The 15,555-nt window shown below is 42.9% G+C and overlaps 1 protein-coding gene across 1 annotated transcript in view; it reads left to right on the top strand.

Moving 5' to 3' along the window:
• Positions 1–10,488: 10,488 nt before the first annotated feature.
• Positions 10,489–15,555, top strand: part of SEC24A (SEC24 homolog A, COPII coat complex component) — a 64,138-nt gene continuing 59,071 nt past the window's right edge. The window contains exon 1 of the mRNA XM_024575331.4: positions 10,489–10,978. Within this exon, the coding sequence (XP_024431099.2) occupies positions 10,882–10,978 (97 nt within the window). The 5' untranslated portion in view covers positions 10,489–10,881. The remainder of the gene's footprint in view (positions 10,979–15,555) is intronic.

Consider the following 15,555-nt stretch of genomic DNA (forward strand, 5'->3'; position numbering starts at 1 on the left):
GTGGCCGAAGTTCCGCCTGGAAAGGGTTCCGCCGTCAAACCCCAGGCTGAGCACGCCCCCCCAGGTCGGCGATGGCCTCCCCGCAGCCTGGCCTCTCTACACCGGCCCGAAGGGGCTTCAGGGGCTTTTCCTAAACAGAGAGGGAAATACCAGTCTCTAATTTGGTGAAAGTATCCGTGACATCATTTTTAAAGACTACACTTTTAAAGTACACCTGTTTCTTGAATCCACAAGTGATTTACAAAATGTAGCTAAGTGCCAGGAGCTAAATGAAGCTAAATGCATTGGATCCTGGATATTTAGCCTTAACAAGACTGTCTTGGCTCTGCAGCTCATGGCTTACAGCTTAGTGTTCCTGTACCTTCCTTGAATGTGTGTAAATGGGAGTATTTGGGTGCCTTGCATGGAAGGTGCGATGACAGTGCTTCTAAGATTGCCTTTTCAACAAGGTCCAAACTCGTATTTTTATATAAATTTATTTGAGCCAAACAGGATACAACTAGAAGCAAGTTCTCAACAGATTGAGGAAAAAATGCTTTCTAGAATGACAGTTCACAGGTTCTTTCCTGAATTTGGAATTAAGAAGGGAACATAAGGAAGATTGAATGAAGGTGGGAGAAAGCAAGGTGAGGGTTGGATTACCGGGTGGTTAACAAGATTCTTCGCTCCCCTGAGGGTGATTATGCTTCCTAGGTGTCCAAAAGAAAAAGGATTACTCTGGCATTTTACAAGTGTGTTAACCTAGATACACAGAACAATGGAGAGCAAACAAAATGGATTTGCTTGCAGAAGGCAAAGAGTAAACCTTATACTAAAGAGGTTATGTGCCTGGGATGTGACCACCCACCATGACCTTCCCAGTTAGGAATTTATGATTATATCACCCTATGAAATTAATTTCAGTAAACCCCTTTTTCATCCAAATGTTCAAGCCTAGGATTCTAAGTAATGGGAACAGAAGGAAGAGCTGTTTGGAGACCAAATCACATTACTCAACAGATTCCAACAAGGCCTATACCTGGCTCTGACGGATTTTCCCCTTTCTGCTCCAGTCTCAGGAAACACCTCACTCTATGCCTCCTCCCTTCCCACTTACCATCCCTTCTGCCAGAAAGGTTTCTCCAGGCTTCTCTCCACCTAGCTACCTCCTGAACGCAATTCAAATCTCAGCACAGACAGCCCTCTCTCATCTAAGCCTCTCTCTCAGACTTGGCTAAGTCTTCTTTTACAGATTTCCCCAGCACCTGGACAACTTTCCTTATCTTTGAAATTATCTTATAATTGCACAACTAAGTACAATCATGCCTTGGTACTCATCAGCTTCAGAACTCATCAGACCCTCCACTCGTCGCATTTTGACAAGAAAAAAAATGTTTCAGTAATTGGCGCTTGCCTGGGACTCAGTCGCGTTTGCTAGAACTGGTATGGGTCATGACGCCGCCCTGCTAGGGAAAATGCTTCATCAGTACTCGTCACTTTCGGCACTTGTCATTAGTTCTGGAACTTGTCACTAGTTCCAGAATGAATTAACGATGAGTACCAAGGCACCACTGTATATATGCTTATTTATATAACCTCTCCCTCAACAGAATTCTGTAAGCTTCCTGAAGTCGAGAACCCCATCTGCCTTTTCCCCTCTTGAACCTATTGTCAGTGGCTGGCACACAGTAGATGTGCTCAGTACATATTAGCAGGTGAGTATTCATAACATGAAGGACTCTTAGGTACATTTTTGTCCTCAAGGGGTAGAAGAATTTTCCGAGAGTCCACTGATCTGAGTTATAGGATCCTGTTGTTCTAGTCTGCCTTCCCTCACCTACTTTTGAAGTCAGTTTGGGTTAATAGGTGGCCTGAGGCATTTCTCTGGGCTTCTCAGGATTGATCTGTAGCTCTTATCTGGATAGCCTTTCTTTCCTGACATTTCTGGCATTTTAGGCAGCCTTTAAAAAATCTAAATTATGGTTCATACTGGCCTCAGCATCATGTTACACAATAACAGGGAGTGGAGGAATGTGACAATAACAAGACATAGTGTCATCACTCAAGGACCTCTCCGTTTGGCTGGGAGATGTGTTAGGGTCTCAATTCTAAAAGAAGATGGGGAGAGAGAAGGTAAGAAAGCACTGAGTGGTGGTGGGGGTGAGAGAGAGGAGAGGCAGGAGATGCCAGTGTTGGAGGAAAGCCTTAAAGGATCCATGCGATATTTCCCCCTAAGCGTTTTGATGATTATTGTTGTTATAAAAGTAACACATAGTAATTGTAAAACATTTGGAAAAACAAGAAAAATAAAATGGAAACAAAAAGCACCCCCCGTTACACCTCACAAATATAATCAACTTGATAAAATTATAATTATACTATACATAGTTTTGTAACTCATTTAAAATTTAAATCTTCATTATTTAAGATGGGCACGTCCCCCATATAATTCAGTATTCTTCTAAATATGAATTTTAATGGCTGCATTTTTAAACAGAGCGTAATAGTTAAGGGTACAACCTCTAGCTTGAGACTCTGGTTCTAACATTAGTAGGCACTCAAAGTTTCAGTTCCTGTATATGTGAAATGGGGATTGATATCCAGAAAGGATGGTGTATTATAATGAGAGAATAACACAGAGAAAGGAATAGAGATGGGAAAAGCACCAGGTTTGACTGGGCTGAACTCTCAGGGACTTCGACTCCCAAACTATTCCATCTTTAGGGGATTTTGAGCTGAACAGAAACATGGTCAGAGCTGTGTTTTTGAAAGTTTTCTCTGGCACCATGGTGCGGGTTGCATTGGAACCAGTGCAGACTGAAAGCTGAGGCCGGCAACGAGCCTGCTACAGTCATGCAAGCGAGAGGTTACACGGCCCGCTTTGGGCCCGTGGGAACAGAGACATAAGGAGTCGTGTGTAAGAGAGGGTGAGGGCTGGAACCTATAAGATTTTGTGATTCAATGTGTGTTGGTAGCAAAAGTAAAGGGGATAGCAAAGGTCAAAGTTTTAACTTGGATTGGTGAGTCTACTGTCCCCACTATGCACTTTACCACAGGCCATGGTTGGCTCTGGCCTGAGTCACAACAACTCCATTCTTTGCCTCCCAATCAATGATTCTCACAGCTGTCAGACGAACTTTTGAAAAAATGGATTCATCTTTGAGCAGGAGTTGGATCAATTACTCCTCTTACTCTGCCTTATAAGGAAGGCTCTTTCTGCTCTGCCCGCCTCTACTTCTCCAGTCCTATCTGCTGCATCACGGCTCCAGTCCACTCTGCCTTGCTCACCACAGCAAGCTCAGTGCTGCCTCTGGGCCTTTGTAGATGCTGCTCTGTTTGCCCAGCTCCCTCCTTCTCCCCATCTTCTTTGTATAGGTAGCTGGTTTTCCCATCTTTTATTTTTTAAAAAAACTTTCAATTTATTGATGAGAGAGAGAGGGGTCATCAATTTGTTGTTCCACTTATTTATTCATTCATTGGTTGCTTCTTATATGTGCCCTTACCAAGGATGAAATCCACAGCCTTGGTGTATCAGGGCGATGCGCTAACCAACTGAGCTACCCAGAGAGGGATCTAAAGGAAGCTTTCCCTTACTTTAGATTGTAACTTACATACCCCCTCCTGCCCTGGCTCAATCCTCTTGTGGATTGAGCGCTGGCCTGTGGACTGAAAGGTTGCTGGTGATTGATATTTCTCTCCCTCTCTTTTTCCCTCTTTTCCCCTCTCTCTAAACATTTGTGAATAAAATATTTAAAAAATTAAATAAATATCCCCTCTTGTCCTAACTATCCTATCCAAATCAGATTTCTGCTTGCTAGTCTCTATCCTAGTACCAAATACCTCAATAGCACTTACCAATTTTAAACTTAAGATATATATTAATTTACAATTTAATTTTTTTTCCTCCAATGTAAACTCCACAGAAGGAAGAGACCCTGTGTGTTCTATTTTGTGTCTGCTTGGTATTTAGCACAGTGCCTGGCATATAAAAGGCATTTAGTCAATTTTTGTCAAATGAATGAATTAATCAATGAATGAAAGAGCTGGTGAGGACATTCAGCAGAAAATATGATGAAAGATAGGTTTAGAGGGGGAGTTGCATCTCAGATCTCTGCTATTAGGGTGCCAGGGTGCTTGTAGAGGAGGTGGGGGCAGGAGGATGTATCTGGGGTTAAGGAAAAAAAAGGATCGGCATTTGATATGGTACCTCCGGTCCTGCCCAGGGAAGACGGGGCCTGACCAGAGTGCCCATAGTTGACACTATTTCAGTTACACTACTAGGTCTGCATCAGATGGGACACCAGGTAGCATAATAATTAAGAACCTAAAAGAATAAGAGACTAACGTAGTTTAGAAACAAGTGCTGGTGATGTGGTTTAGACTCTAAGTGCAATATGACCTTATAGTAGTGAATTAATGAAGGTCAAAATAGTCAGAATGGAAGATTAGAAGAGATCACACTTTAAATTTATTCATTTAAAAATGTTCATAGAACACCTGTGAAGTTTGAGACCCCAAGCCAAGTGCTGAGAACACAGAGGTAAAGAGCACATAGTCCCCGGCCTCTACTCTGTAACATCTAAACAAGGAGGCAGACGTGAAACCACAATGATTCCTGTAGAATTGACGGGATATGTATACAACTGTATTCTGCCGAAGAAAGACAAACATAGATCCCAATATATAACATTAATTAGGAGGGCTATGGGGGGAAGCAAGGTAAGAGGATAGAGAGTGAGCAGGGAGGGTATGCTGTTGTATAGGGTTTTCAGAGAAGGCCTCTTCGATAAGGTAATAATATCTGAATAAAGGCAGAGGGTGCTAGAGATGGAACTACATGGGTGTCTTGGGGAAGAGCACCCCAGATAATGGAAGTAAATGTAAAAGTCAGGAGCTTCCAGTCAAGATGGCAACATAGGCAGACGCGGCCACCTCTTCGTACAATCACATCAAAATTACAACTAAAATGTAGAACAACCATCACTCAGGAATGTCAGAAATTGAGTTGAATGGAAGTCTTGACAACTAAGGAACTGAAGAAACCACATCCATCCAGACTGATAGGAGGGGCTCAGACATGGAATAGGCTGGCCCCACACCAACATGGATAACAATTCGGAAGGGATATCTCAGGAGCAAGGAGTCCTAGACCCAGGCTCCCCAGCTCAGGATTCCAGTGCCAAGAAGGTAAGTCCCCACAATGTATGGCTGTAAAAACCAGTGGGGACTGAGTCGGTGGAGGAGGCCTCTGGAGCCCTAAGCAGTTCCTCCTGGGGAACCCACCCACAGACTCAGCAGCACCAGAGTGGCAGCTTGAAGGGCACCAGTGATATACAACGAGAGCCTGAAGTGTCTGGCATCAGGGTGAGCAGAGGCCATTAACCCTTTGCTGAGCCATCCCCACCGACAGAGCCAGTAGGCTGGTGCCATATCTGAGACTCAGTCAACCTGGCTAACACCGTGTGACCAACCTTGGAGATCCACAGAGGCTCCACCTTACCCAACTTACCAGCCCACCCAGGCTGCTTTTCCACATGAATGGCTGGTCTTGGTTCCTAAATCCTATCAAACAAGCAACAGCTGGCTTCAGAGGGCCCTAGGGTCAGTCAGATTAGAGTCACAGTTTGGCTTCCCCTGGGAATCTCCAAGCCTCACACAAGTAGCTGCCATATCAGATTGCTGTACAGCTCAGGCAGGGTGGCCTCGGGCAAAACACAGATGGAGGCTGACCTTGGCCTGTACCACCCAGGAAACCCCAGGGCCAATGCACCCAGTGGACAGCTACCAACCACATCAGAGCACCACCACCCTACCCCTGCACAGCTGAACCTCCACAGAGGGTGGGGGTTGGTAATCAGTGTTCACAGCTAGTCCTTACAGCTGACTGGCCTGGATAAATCCCCCTGATTGATCTGCCAACAGCAACCAAGGCTCAACTACAAGAGGACGGTGTACTCAGCCCACACAAAGGGGCTGCCTCAAGTACTCAGCTTGGGTGATAGGGGAGGCTGTGCCACTAGACTCTACAGAACATGTACTACATTAGGCCACACTACCAAGACGTGGAGTCAAAGCAGCTCTACATAATACACAGAAACAAACACAAGGAGGCTGCCAAAATGAGGGACAAAGAAACGTGGCCCAAATGAAAGAACAGAACAAAACTCCAGAAAAAGAAATAAACAAAATGGAGATAATCAATCTATCAGATGCAGAGTTCAAAACATTGGTTATAAGGATGCTCCAAGAACTTAGTGAGGACTTCAGCAGCATAAAAAAGACCCAGTCAGAAATGAAGGATTCACTAATTGAGATAAAGAAGAATTTACAGGGAAACAACAGTAGAATGGATGAAGCCAAGAATCAAATCAATGATTTGGAACATAAGGAGGCAAAAAACAACCATGCAGAACAACAAGAAGAAAAAAGAGTTGAAAAAAAAAAACCCGCCGAGGATAGTATAAATAGCCTCTGGTACAACTTTAAGATGTCCAACATTTGCCTCATAGGTGCTAGAAGGAGAAGAGAAAGAGCAAGAAATTGGAAATCTATCTGAAGAAAATTGTGAAAGAAAACTTCCCTAATTTGTTGAAGGAAATAGACATGCAAATCCAGGAAGCGCAGAGAGTCCCAATTATGATGCATGCAAAGAGGCCCCCCCCCAGACACTTCATTATTAAAAGGCCAAATGTTAAAGATAAAGAGAGATTCTTAAAAGCAAGAGAAAAGTTAGTTACTGGAAGGTTGCCAGATGGGAGGAGAAGGAGGAGAATGAGTGAAGAGGTGAGGGGATTAAGAAGTACAATAGGTAGTCACAGAACAGCCATGGGGATGTAAAGTGCAGTATAGGAAATGGAGTAGCCAAAGAACTTATACACATGACCCATGGACACGAACAATGGTGGGGGGATTGCCTGAGGGGTGCTGGGTGGAGGGGAGCTAAGAGGGAAAAATCAGGACAACTGTAATAGCATAATCAATAAAATATAATTTTAAAAAAGAATACCTAAACAAAATAAAAAGCAGGCTTCTACTTAGTGGCAAGAGAAATAGAAGTGTGTCTGGAATGGAGTGAGAGGTAGTGTGGAAAAAGATGAGTACAGAGGGGTAGCAAAACCAGGTCATGTGAGGCCTTGAAGGCCATGGGTAGGACTTTGATTTTCCTTAGTATGAGGTGAGAAAGGCCATGCAGACAACCTTTAACTTGATGGAGCAGGCACATGGAGCAACAGGTTTTGGGGTACAGGAAAATAAACAGAATCAGTGTTGAGGAGTTCAATCCAACATGTAGGATGCATCAAGAGAGGGAAACCAGAAAGGCTATCCCAACAGTTCAAGTGCAAGATGAAAGCAATAAGTGGGCAGAGAGAAAGGCAAGAACTACACAAAGTTGAGGTTTTCAAAGAAAGCAACAGGATTGACTGGCTTGGTGTGAGATGGGTGTGTACTTGTGCCTCAGCTTTGGCGCCACGGACTTCAGATGTAAACAGATGTCCTGTCAGAGGCGAATGAGGCTAAGAGAACCGTTCCTAACACGGAGCCACAAGTTTCAGAACAAACCTGTTGTTTGTCATTGAAATCATTTTTCGTTTGTTTGAAATGGAACAAATTTTTAAAAGTAATTAAGGCCAGCCCTGACTGGTGTGGCTTAGTTGGCTGGGCATTGTTCTGCAAAGAAAAGGTCGTTAGTTAGATTCCTGGTCAGAACACGTGCCTCGGTTGCAGGTTCCATCCTCATTTGGGGCAGGGATGAGAGGCAACTGATCAGTGTATCTCTGGCACATCGATGTGTCTCTCCTCTTTCTCTCTCCCTTTCCATCTCTAAAAATAAATAAATAAAATCTTTGAAAAAATAAAATAAAATAATTAAAGGCTCTAAAACAATTTCCCCAGCCTGAAAAGTAAACACAATCCGTCCTGTTTATCAGCTGACAATTCAACAGTCATGAGCAGGCAGGTTAAGGGGCCCTGGTGTGAGCCTAAGTCCACTTCCATGTATCAGAGAATTTTCTCTCTCTCTCTCTCTCTCTCTCTCTCTCTCTCTCTCTGGTGGGTCTAAATAAATAATCACCTTTATTGGAATGTTCTTGGCATAGTGCTGTCTCCTGACTCAAACACTCTGATGTCACTTTATTTTTTATTGTTTTCTTTTTTTATTGATTTTAGAGGTGAGGAGAGAACCATTGATTTTCTGTACCACTTATTTATGCATTCATTGGTTGATTCTTTTTTTTTTTTAATTCCCACCTGAGGGTATATACTAACTGATTTGAGAGGGAGAGAGAAACATTGATCAGTGATCAGTTAACTCCCATATGTGCCCTGCCTGGACCAGGGATCCAACCTGTAACCTAGGCATCTGCCCTGACCTGGGATGGAGCCCCCAACCTTTTGGTGTGTGGGGTGACACTCCAACCAAGAAAGCCACCCTGTTAGGGACATTGGTTGATTATTGCATGTGCCCTGAGTGAGGATCGAACCTGCAAACCTAGCACAGGGCAGCATGCTAAGTAACTGAGCGACCCAGCCAGAGTTGAAGGCTCTGAAAACAATGTACAGGAAATCTGATACATATAATACATATGAATGGTGCAGATGTGGCCAAAGGTTCTATTGTTCTGGAAAACAGGATAAAAAAGTTGAATGTATTACTGACATCAGTTTAGAAAAGTGTATGGTAGTGTGGGGCAGAATAGGTAGTTGACCAAAGAAACACCAATACCCTTAACAACCGGTAATAGCACTACAATTTTTTTAATTGAAATTTGTGTGACCACATTTTAGAAGTCAGAGAAAGATTTGACAATGTGTGGACAATACTAAACTTGAAAAATATGCTGTCTTACCTCAGGTACTTAAACTTAACTTTCTATTGTCCCTGAGGGTGAGCAGATGACAAATGCTGCTTTTCTTCTCAATATTTTCAAGCTGATTACATTAAAAATGTAAAAAAAATTAAGGAACTTAACTATAATTTTGGGAGGAGCAATAGCAACACAGGGTAGAACAAATTTTAGAAAAAAAAACATTGTTTACTTATTAGCAAATTATTTGTATATTTAACCTGATTTAACCAATGAGGTTATTTACTTTTTTAAATGGCTAATCCTCTCTATCAGTTTTTTCCCCCCTCTGAACACAGATACTGTTTAAACAGAACAAAGTTCAAAGAAGCTTGATTTAGTCAAATCAAACTCCTGTGCCAAGGTCAACAAACCAAGATCATTAAGGAGTTGCATAAAAAAGAGAAAGAAACTCATGCAAATCTGAGACCAGAATTAAGCATTTGCCCATTTGAAGAGTCACTCCAATTTTTTCTCTCACCTCCGGAAGGTTGTTTCTCTTTGAGGTGTTTCCTCTTTAGATTGAGACGTTTGTGCTCGTGCATCTTTGTAGGTGTTCTTGGGCTGTATGATTTGGGAGTTTGTTATGGGGCTATACGGTGAAAACAGGGTGAGGGAAAGTGTCACCTTCATCCTGAAGAAGACTGAAGACTTTGGAACTTGTACAAAGGAGTTGTGGAATGGCCCACAGAGCAGACACATTTTTAGTAAGGTTCTCGGGCAAATGATTGAATCGGGTTAGGACAGGATGTAATGCTTTTGAATTCTTACTGTTTGCTTTTCAGACCTGTACAGTGGCTTAGGTCTTTGCTCATTTTGCATGTAATCTAATATTTTATAGCAGACACTTTATATTATATTAAGTAAGTAAGATGTACTTCAGAGACTGTAAAAACTTTGACATTACATTTTAATCAGCAGTTCAAATCTGTAGTTTAAAGGACTTTATCATTAGCTCAGAGCAGGAAAAATCTACCTAGAATGGAGATAGCTAAGTTGATTATTGAGATCATCCATTAACTATATTGACTAATCATTCCAGTTTCTATCTCCCTTTGGCAGGAAAAAAAAAAAAGTCAGAAAGGAAGTTTGAATGTTTTACGTTACTGTAAACCCTTAGATGAGGAAATAAAACTGCCACTTAAACATGCTGATTAGTGTGTTATTAATGAACTTCAGCGTGACTCTGCTATGAATCAGCGAGTTTCACAATTAAAATTACTTCTGAATTCTCAGGTCAAAAAGCAAAGGCCTCCTCCACGATGAATACACTTTTAACACATGTACCACCTCTTTTTAAAAATTCCCTTACAACTTACATCTGGAATATGGTGACTAAATGTGTAATGAAATACTGCGATGAACATTAATCGGTTCAGCTACCAGAGATGTAGTCTCGACAGAGGACGATGATGTCTACAATCTCAGGTAATCTTCACAAAAACCCCAGGAGAGGACTGTCACTCCCAGTCCACGAAAGCAGCCAGTGAAGCCCTGACTGCGCTAAGATCCCGACCCTGCCGGCCAGATGACGTCTGCTGCGGGGATTTCCGTAGAGGTGACACACGCCACTTCCGGCCAGTGGGAAGAGTCAGTGACGTGGCAGGCGAGGCCAAGCACAGTCCTTAGGGCCAGGACACCCGGAGCTGTCAGGTGGCCCGTGGGCAGCCCCGCTGGGAGAGCACGGAAAGCAGTAGCAGTCACCAGCCCGGAGCCGGAAGTGCCACGTGTCCTGACTGCGCCTGCGCAGCCAGCGGCTGACAGACACTTCCGGTGGGGGCCTCTCCCCTCTCAGCCTGGCTGCTTCCTTACAGCCCGGCGTTCTGGCCCCACGGCCAACTCCCTACCCTCAGCTCCTAGGCCAACCGGTGGCCACCGGTGGGCTGGGGACAATGTGGCGCCAGGCCTAGGGCTTGATGTGGCGCCCTCTCTCTTCCCTGCCTTCAGTCCTAAGTCGTTCGTTCTTTCCCTTAGCTTCTAGCAGTCGTCTTTCACCTTTTTGCTTGGAGCTGTCGGCAGATCCCGACCATCCCTTTCCAACCCGATAACCACCGTCGTCATGTCCCAGGCGGGGACACCAGCCCCTGGCGGCGCCCTAACTGGCCTCCAGGCCCAGAACGGGGCCGCCTCGGCCTCGGGGTCTCCCTACACCAATGGTAGGTGCTGCTTGGGAGCGCGGGGAGGGCGCAGCCTGGGGCCAGCTCGCGCTGAACCTTAGTTGCTGCTGCTGAGGCGGGAGGAGAGGGTGACCTCCCGACCTGGGGCCGGTGGCAGTGGGCCGCTGGGCCACGGAGACCCAGGCGAATATGCACCCGCAACCTCCGGCTCGTCTTAGGGTTTCATATTTATTTGTTTATTTATTCATTTGTTTAGCAGACAGCACTTGCAACGCCCTGTGTATACCTGGGTGAAAAATAGATTCGGTCCATACCGCAAAACTCGCATACAAAGCTCCTAGTTATTTATGTGCCTCCCACTCCGCGCCACCTCGCCTGTCTTCCAGAGATCAGAATTTGGGGTCTGATTCATTTCGATCCAGCAGGGCCTGCAGTGGGATGGGGTCATACTCAGTCTGAATTTACGGAGATGAATGAATGATTGTGCCTTCTGGAGATCCCTTTAGGGCCCGCTCATCTTTCCTAGAACTTCCCTGGAATTGTTCTTGCGCCACCTGTTCAGTAGTTCTGCTTCGGGAGAACCACATAGAGGGTAGTGCCTCCTGTTTGATTTCCAGGGGTCTTTACGGCACTTGGAGAGTGGTTGGACGCAACTTTCTGAACCTCTGACGAGTGTGCATGTAGCACTATAATTTGTCATTTGGTGTGAGAGTATCGGTTTTTACCTCTTCTAGGATTTTAAAAGTTGTCCTGTGTTGCGATTTTATTATCATTGTTATAACAAAGACGGACTGTCTGCCAACATCCTTCCAAATTACCAGTTTACCTTTTGGTTCATGGAAACAGAGGTAGAATAATACTAAAATACTTAAATTGCCCTTGGGAGCCCAACATTGCTGTGAAGTTCGAGAATGTAGCCAATGACTAAAATAGCTAATTTACATTATTTTTAGAGAAGATTGCTGTCTTTTTTTGACAAAGAAGGCTCTAAAAGACTTTTTAAAATGTGTGTGAGTGGGCAGAAGCCAGAATAAGTAGGGTAAGCATTGATGGCGTTACATTGAATCAGTTGTTCTATCTCAAATTTATGGTAACATAGTGTCAAACTACGTTTATTTTAGATTATTTTCTTACATTTGTACTGAGGATGAAATCATTTTTAAGAAATTTACTTTAAGGTAAAAAAAAAACTTAAGCAAGATATCATGGCTGTGGCTTTTTCGTATCCATAAATTACAACTTGACATGCGCTTTAAATGGCAAATACTGCCAGTATGCTTGTAAGCTTACATGAAAGTATAGGTCTGTTAACTTTGAAATGTCAAAGGAATGTAGCCACTGGTATGCGTACTGGAGATGACGCTACATTGATTCGACACAGTCCGACGGGCATTTGTTCTTCTAAGTCCCGTCCTTGGGAAGATAAAACCCAGGGTACGGCCCGCTCCTGGTACACAGGCCTCCCGGAGACAAATGGGAATTCATATAAGGAAGGAAGTCATAGAATTGCATAAATACATACCTTTTAAAAGATGTAACTGACAGTCTTTTTATAAGCCCCGTTTCTACAGCTTTTTGTAGAGGTAGTCTCAGTAAAATGGCTAATGTCCTAGATTGGATTCCTTTTTCGTACATCTTGGTAATAATAAAGAGAGTACGGATGTGGAGAATTGGAAGGGAAGGTATTTTTCTAGAAGGTGAACAAAAGTTCAATGCTGGAATGTTTTTTTTTTGGTTAACTCTTTCAAGGCAGTTATTGCTCCTTAAATAGTCTATTGAATACTCTTTTTAAAAAAAAATTATTTATTTATTTTTAGAGAGAGGGGAAGGAAAGCAGAAAGAGAGGGAGAGACATCAATGTGTGGTTGCCTCTCACACGCCCCCAACTGGAGACCTGACTCACAACCCAGGCATGTGCCCTGACTGGGAATTGAACCTGGGACTCTCAGGTTTGCAGGCTGGCGCTCAATCCCCTGAGCCCTATGAGCCAGGGCAAATACTCTTAAGCTTTCAATGTAATGTAGCTTGCTTAAATGACATATGATAGTTCGGTTGGCTCTCCAGGTGTTTTTAGATTGTAATCAAAAGACCAAATGCAGTAGTCCCCCTTATCCACGGGGGATGCCTTCCAGTAGACGCCAGAAACTGCAGATAGCACTGAGCCCTGTGTGTGCCGTGTTTTTTCCTATACACACGTACCTATGAGACAGTTTAATTTATAAGTTAGGCACAGTAAGAGGTTAACAAGAATAACCAGTAATAAAGTAGAACAGTTAAACAGTATACTGTAATAAGTTACATGAATACGGTCTCTCAAAATATCTTGTACTGTACTCGCCCTTCTTTCCGTGATGGTGAGAGATCATACAAGGCTCACATAAGACGAAGTGAGGTTCTCCGAATAGCACGGAAGTTAAAACTTACGAATTTTTTATTTTTGGAATTTTCCATTCAAGATTTTCGTACCACAGTTTACCAAAGGTACCCGAAACTGCAGACAACGAAGCTGAATGAGGGAGACTACTGTAACCACCTTTTCCACTTTTCTCTAACTTGCTTTCATATGGTATTGCATGGTGTCTCTATTTTACAAAATTCCTCACATATGGAGACATTTCTTTCTATGGTAGATTGTTACATTGCATTATAATGTTCAATTGTTGAAACAAAAAATGTTAAAAAAAGAAAGAAAAAAATGTAATTGTCGAGGCAGGTTTTTCTAAGTTTCTGTGTAGATTCGTGTCTACGTATTTCCTTTGCAAAAATTGATAGTGAAACTGCAAGACTATTTAAAATGGCAGATCTTCGTCTGATTACCCTGTAATACGGCTAAAGGCAAGTCATGATTCCTACTGTTAATTAGCTGCTTTATTTTGACTGTTTGAATCCATTTGCTAAGGCAGTTAGAAACTGCAGTTTTAATCAGTTTATGTTGGTAATGTTTATGTAATACTCACTTTCCCATGTAGATTAGGGGTGAGAAGAATATTCTTAACCCTCTCTTCTTCCCAGATTCTCATTATATTGTAATTTTATAAAATAACATCTGATTTGCCTCTAGACTATAAATCCTCTGAGGGCAAGAATATCGGCTCTTGTGCATCATCCTCTCTCCAGTTCCCTACATGGTGTCTTTTAGGAGTTACTAATTTGAGTGAATGTAAGTTTTAGATTTGGGCATTTTGTAGTTTAGGTCACTAAACATGTATTAACTTATTCATTGTAAGATTAGAGCTCACTTCCAACATGTTTTTTTTCTCGTGAATTTTTCTGTGAGTTTTTGAATAATGCTATCAGCAGAAACTCAACAGAATATGTGTGTGAGGGGGTTTAGTCATCAGTTTAAATGCTAGACTGGTACTCATGTCTCTGTTGTAGGCACGACAGAAGTACAGATCTCTTTTAGTTTCACTATGATGGAAACCATGTTTACCATCGTATGTTGAATGTAGGAAATCTTTAGTTAAGATCAAAGCAGGCTGTGAATAAAATTGGCGTGTGGTCTGTAACACTGATTGCTGTGACTGTTTTCAGTGGGACAAGTAACTTTGGACTCCCAACCTTAATACCATCTGTAACGTTAGAACTTACTGCATTGAGCTTCTCTTCTGTCTCTGCTGGTACACTGGGAGCTCCGGAAAGAGAAATGGTAGCAATGAGAACTAATACTGTTTACTTACTCTACGGCCAGTTGCTGTTCTCGGCTACATTATATGCGTCATCTCATTTAATCCGCACAACAGCCCTATGAGGTTAGAACTGTTATGACCCTGGCTGGTGTGTCTCAGTGGCTTGAGTGCTGGCCTGCCAGCTGAGAGGTCACCGGTTTGATTCCTGTCAGGGCACTTGCCTGGGTTGCAGGCCACGACCCCAGTTGGGGGCTTGAGAGAGGCACCCATCCTATTGATGTTTCTCTCCCTCTCTTTCTCCCTCTCTTCCCTCTAAAAATAAATTAATAAAATTTTTTGAAAAAGAACTGTTATATTTACTGACAAGAATATTGAGATGAGCGGTCAAGCAACTAGCTCAAGGTCACACAGCTAATAACCGAGATTTGTGGAACCGAGGTTTAAACCTAGGCAGTCTTACTTAACCACTGTTACTCAATATATCTGGTTGTTATCTCTCAATCCCAGGATTTAGCTCCTTGAATGAGTACCTAAGTCAAGGATCTCTTTGGTTTCTTTATGTGGATACATATAATTACAGAATGTTAGTTGATATTTTTTGAAACTATCACCTAGCTTATTTGGATTATAGTTAATACATGACCTGACCCTCATTGTTTTTAGTATTTAGTCCATTTCTTTGCCGTTTCAACATCACATTTCGTAAATGTCTTGTAGATCCTGAAATTGCCTCTTACCTCTACTTTAATTCCTTCTATTTTTTTTTAAATCCTCACCTGAGGACATTAAAAAAAAAGATTTTGCTTTATTTTTAGAGAGAGGGGAGGGAGGGATAAAGAGAGGGAGAGAAACAGCGATTGGTTGCCTCTTGCATGCCCCCAATTGGGGACCTGACCCACAACACAGGCATGTGTCCTGACGGGGAATGGAACCAGTGATCTTTCGGTTTACAGGCCAACACTCAGTCCACTGAGCCACACCAGCCAG

The sequence above is a fragment of the Desmodus rotundus genome, chromosome 10 (genome assembly GCF_022682495.2).
Source record: "Desmodus rotundus isolate HL8 chromosome 10, HLdesRot8A.1, whole genome shotgun sequence".
Classification (NCBI taxonomy): Eukaryota; Metazoa; Chordata; class Mammalia; order Chiroptera; family Phyllostomidae; genus Desmodus; species Desmodus rotundus.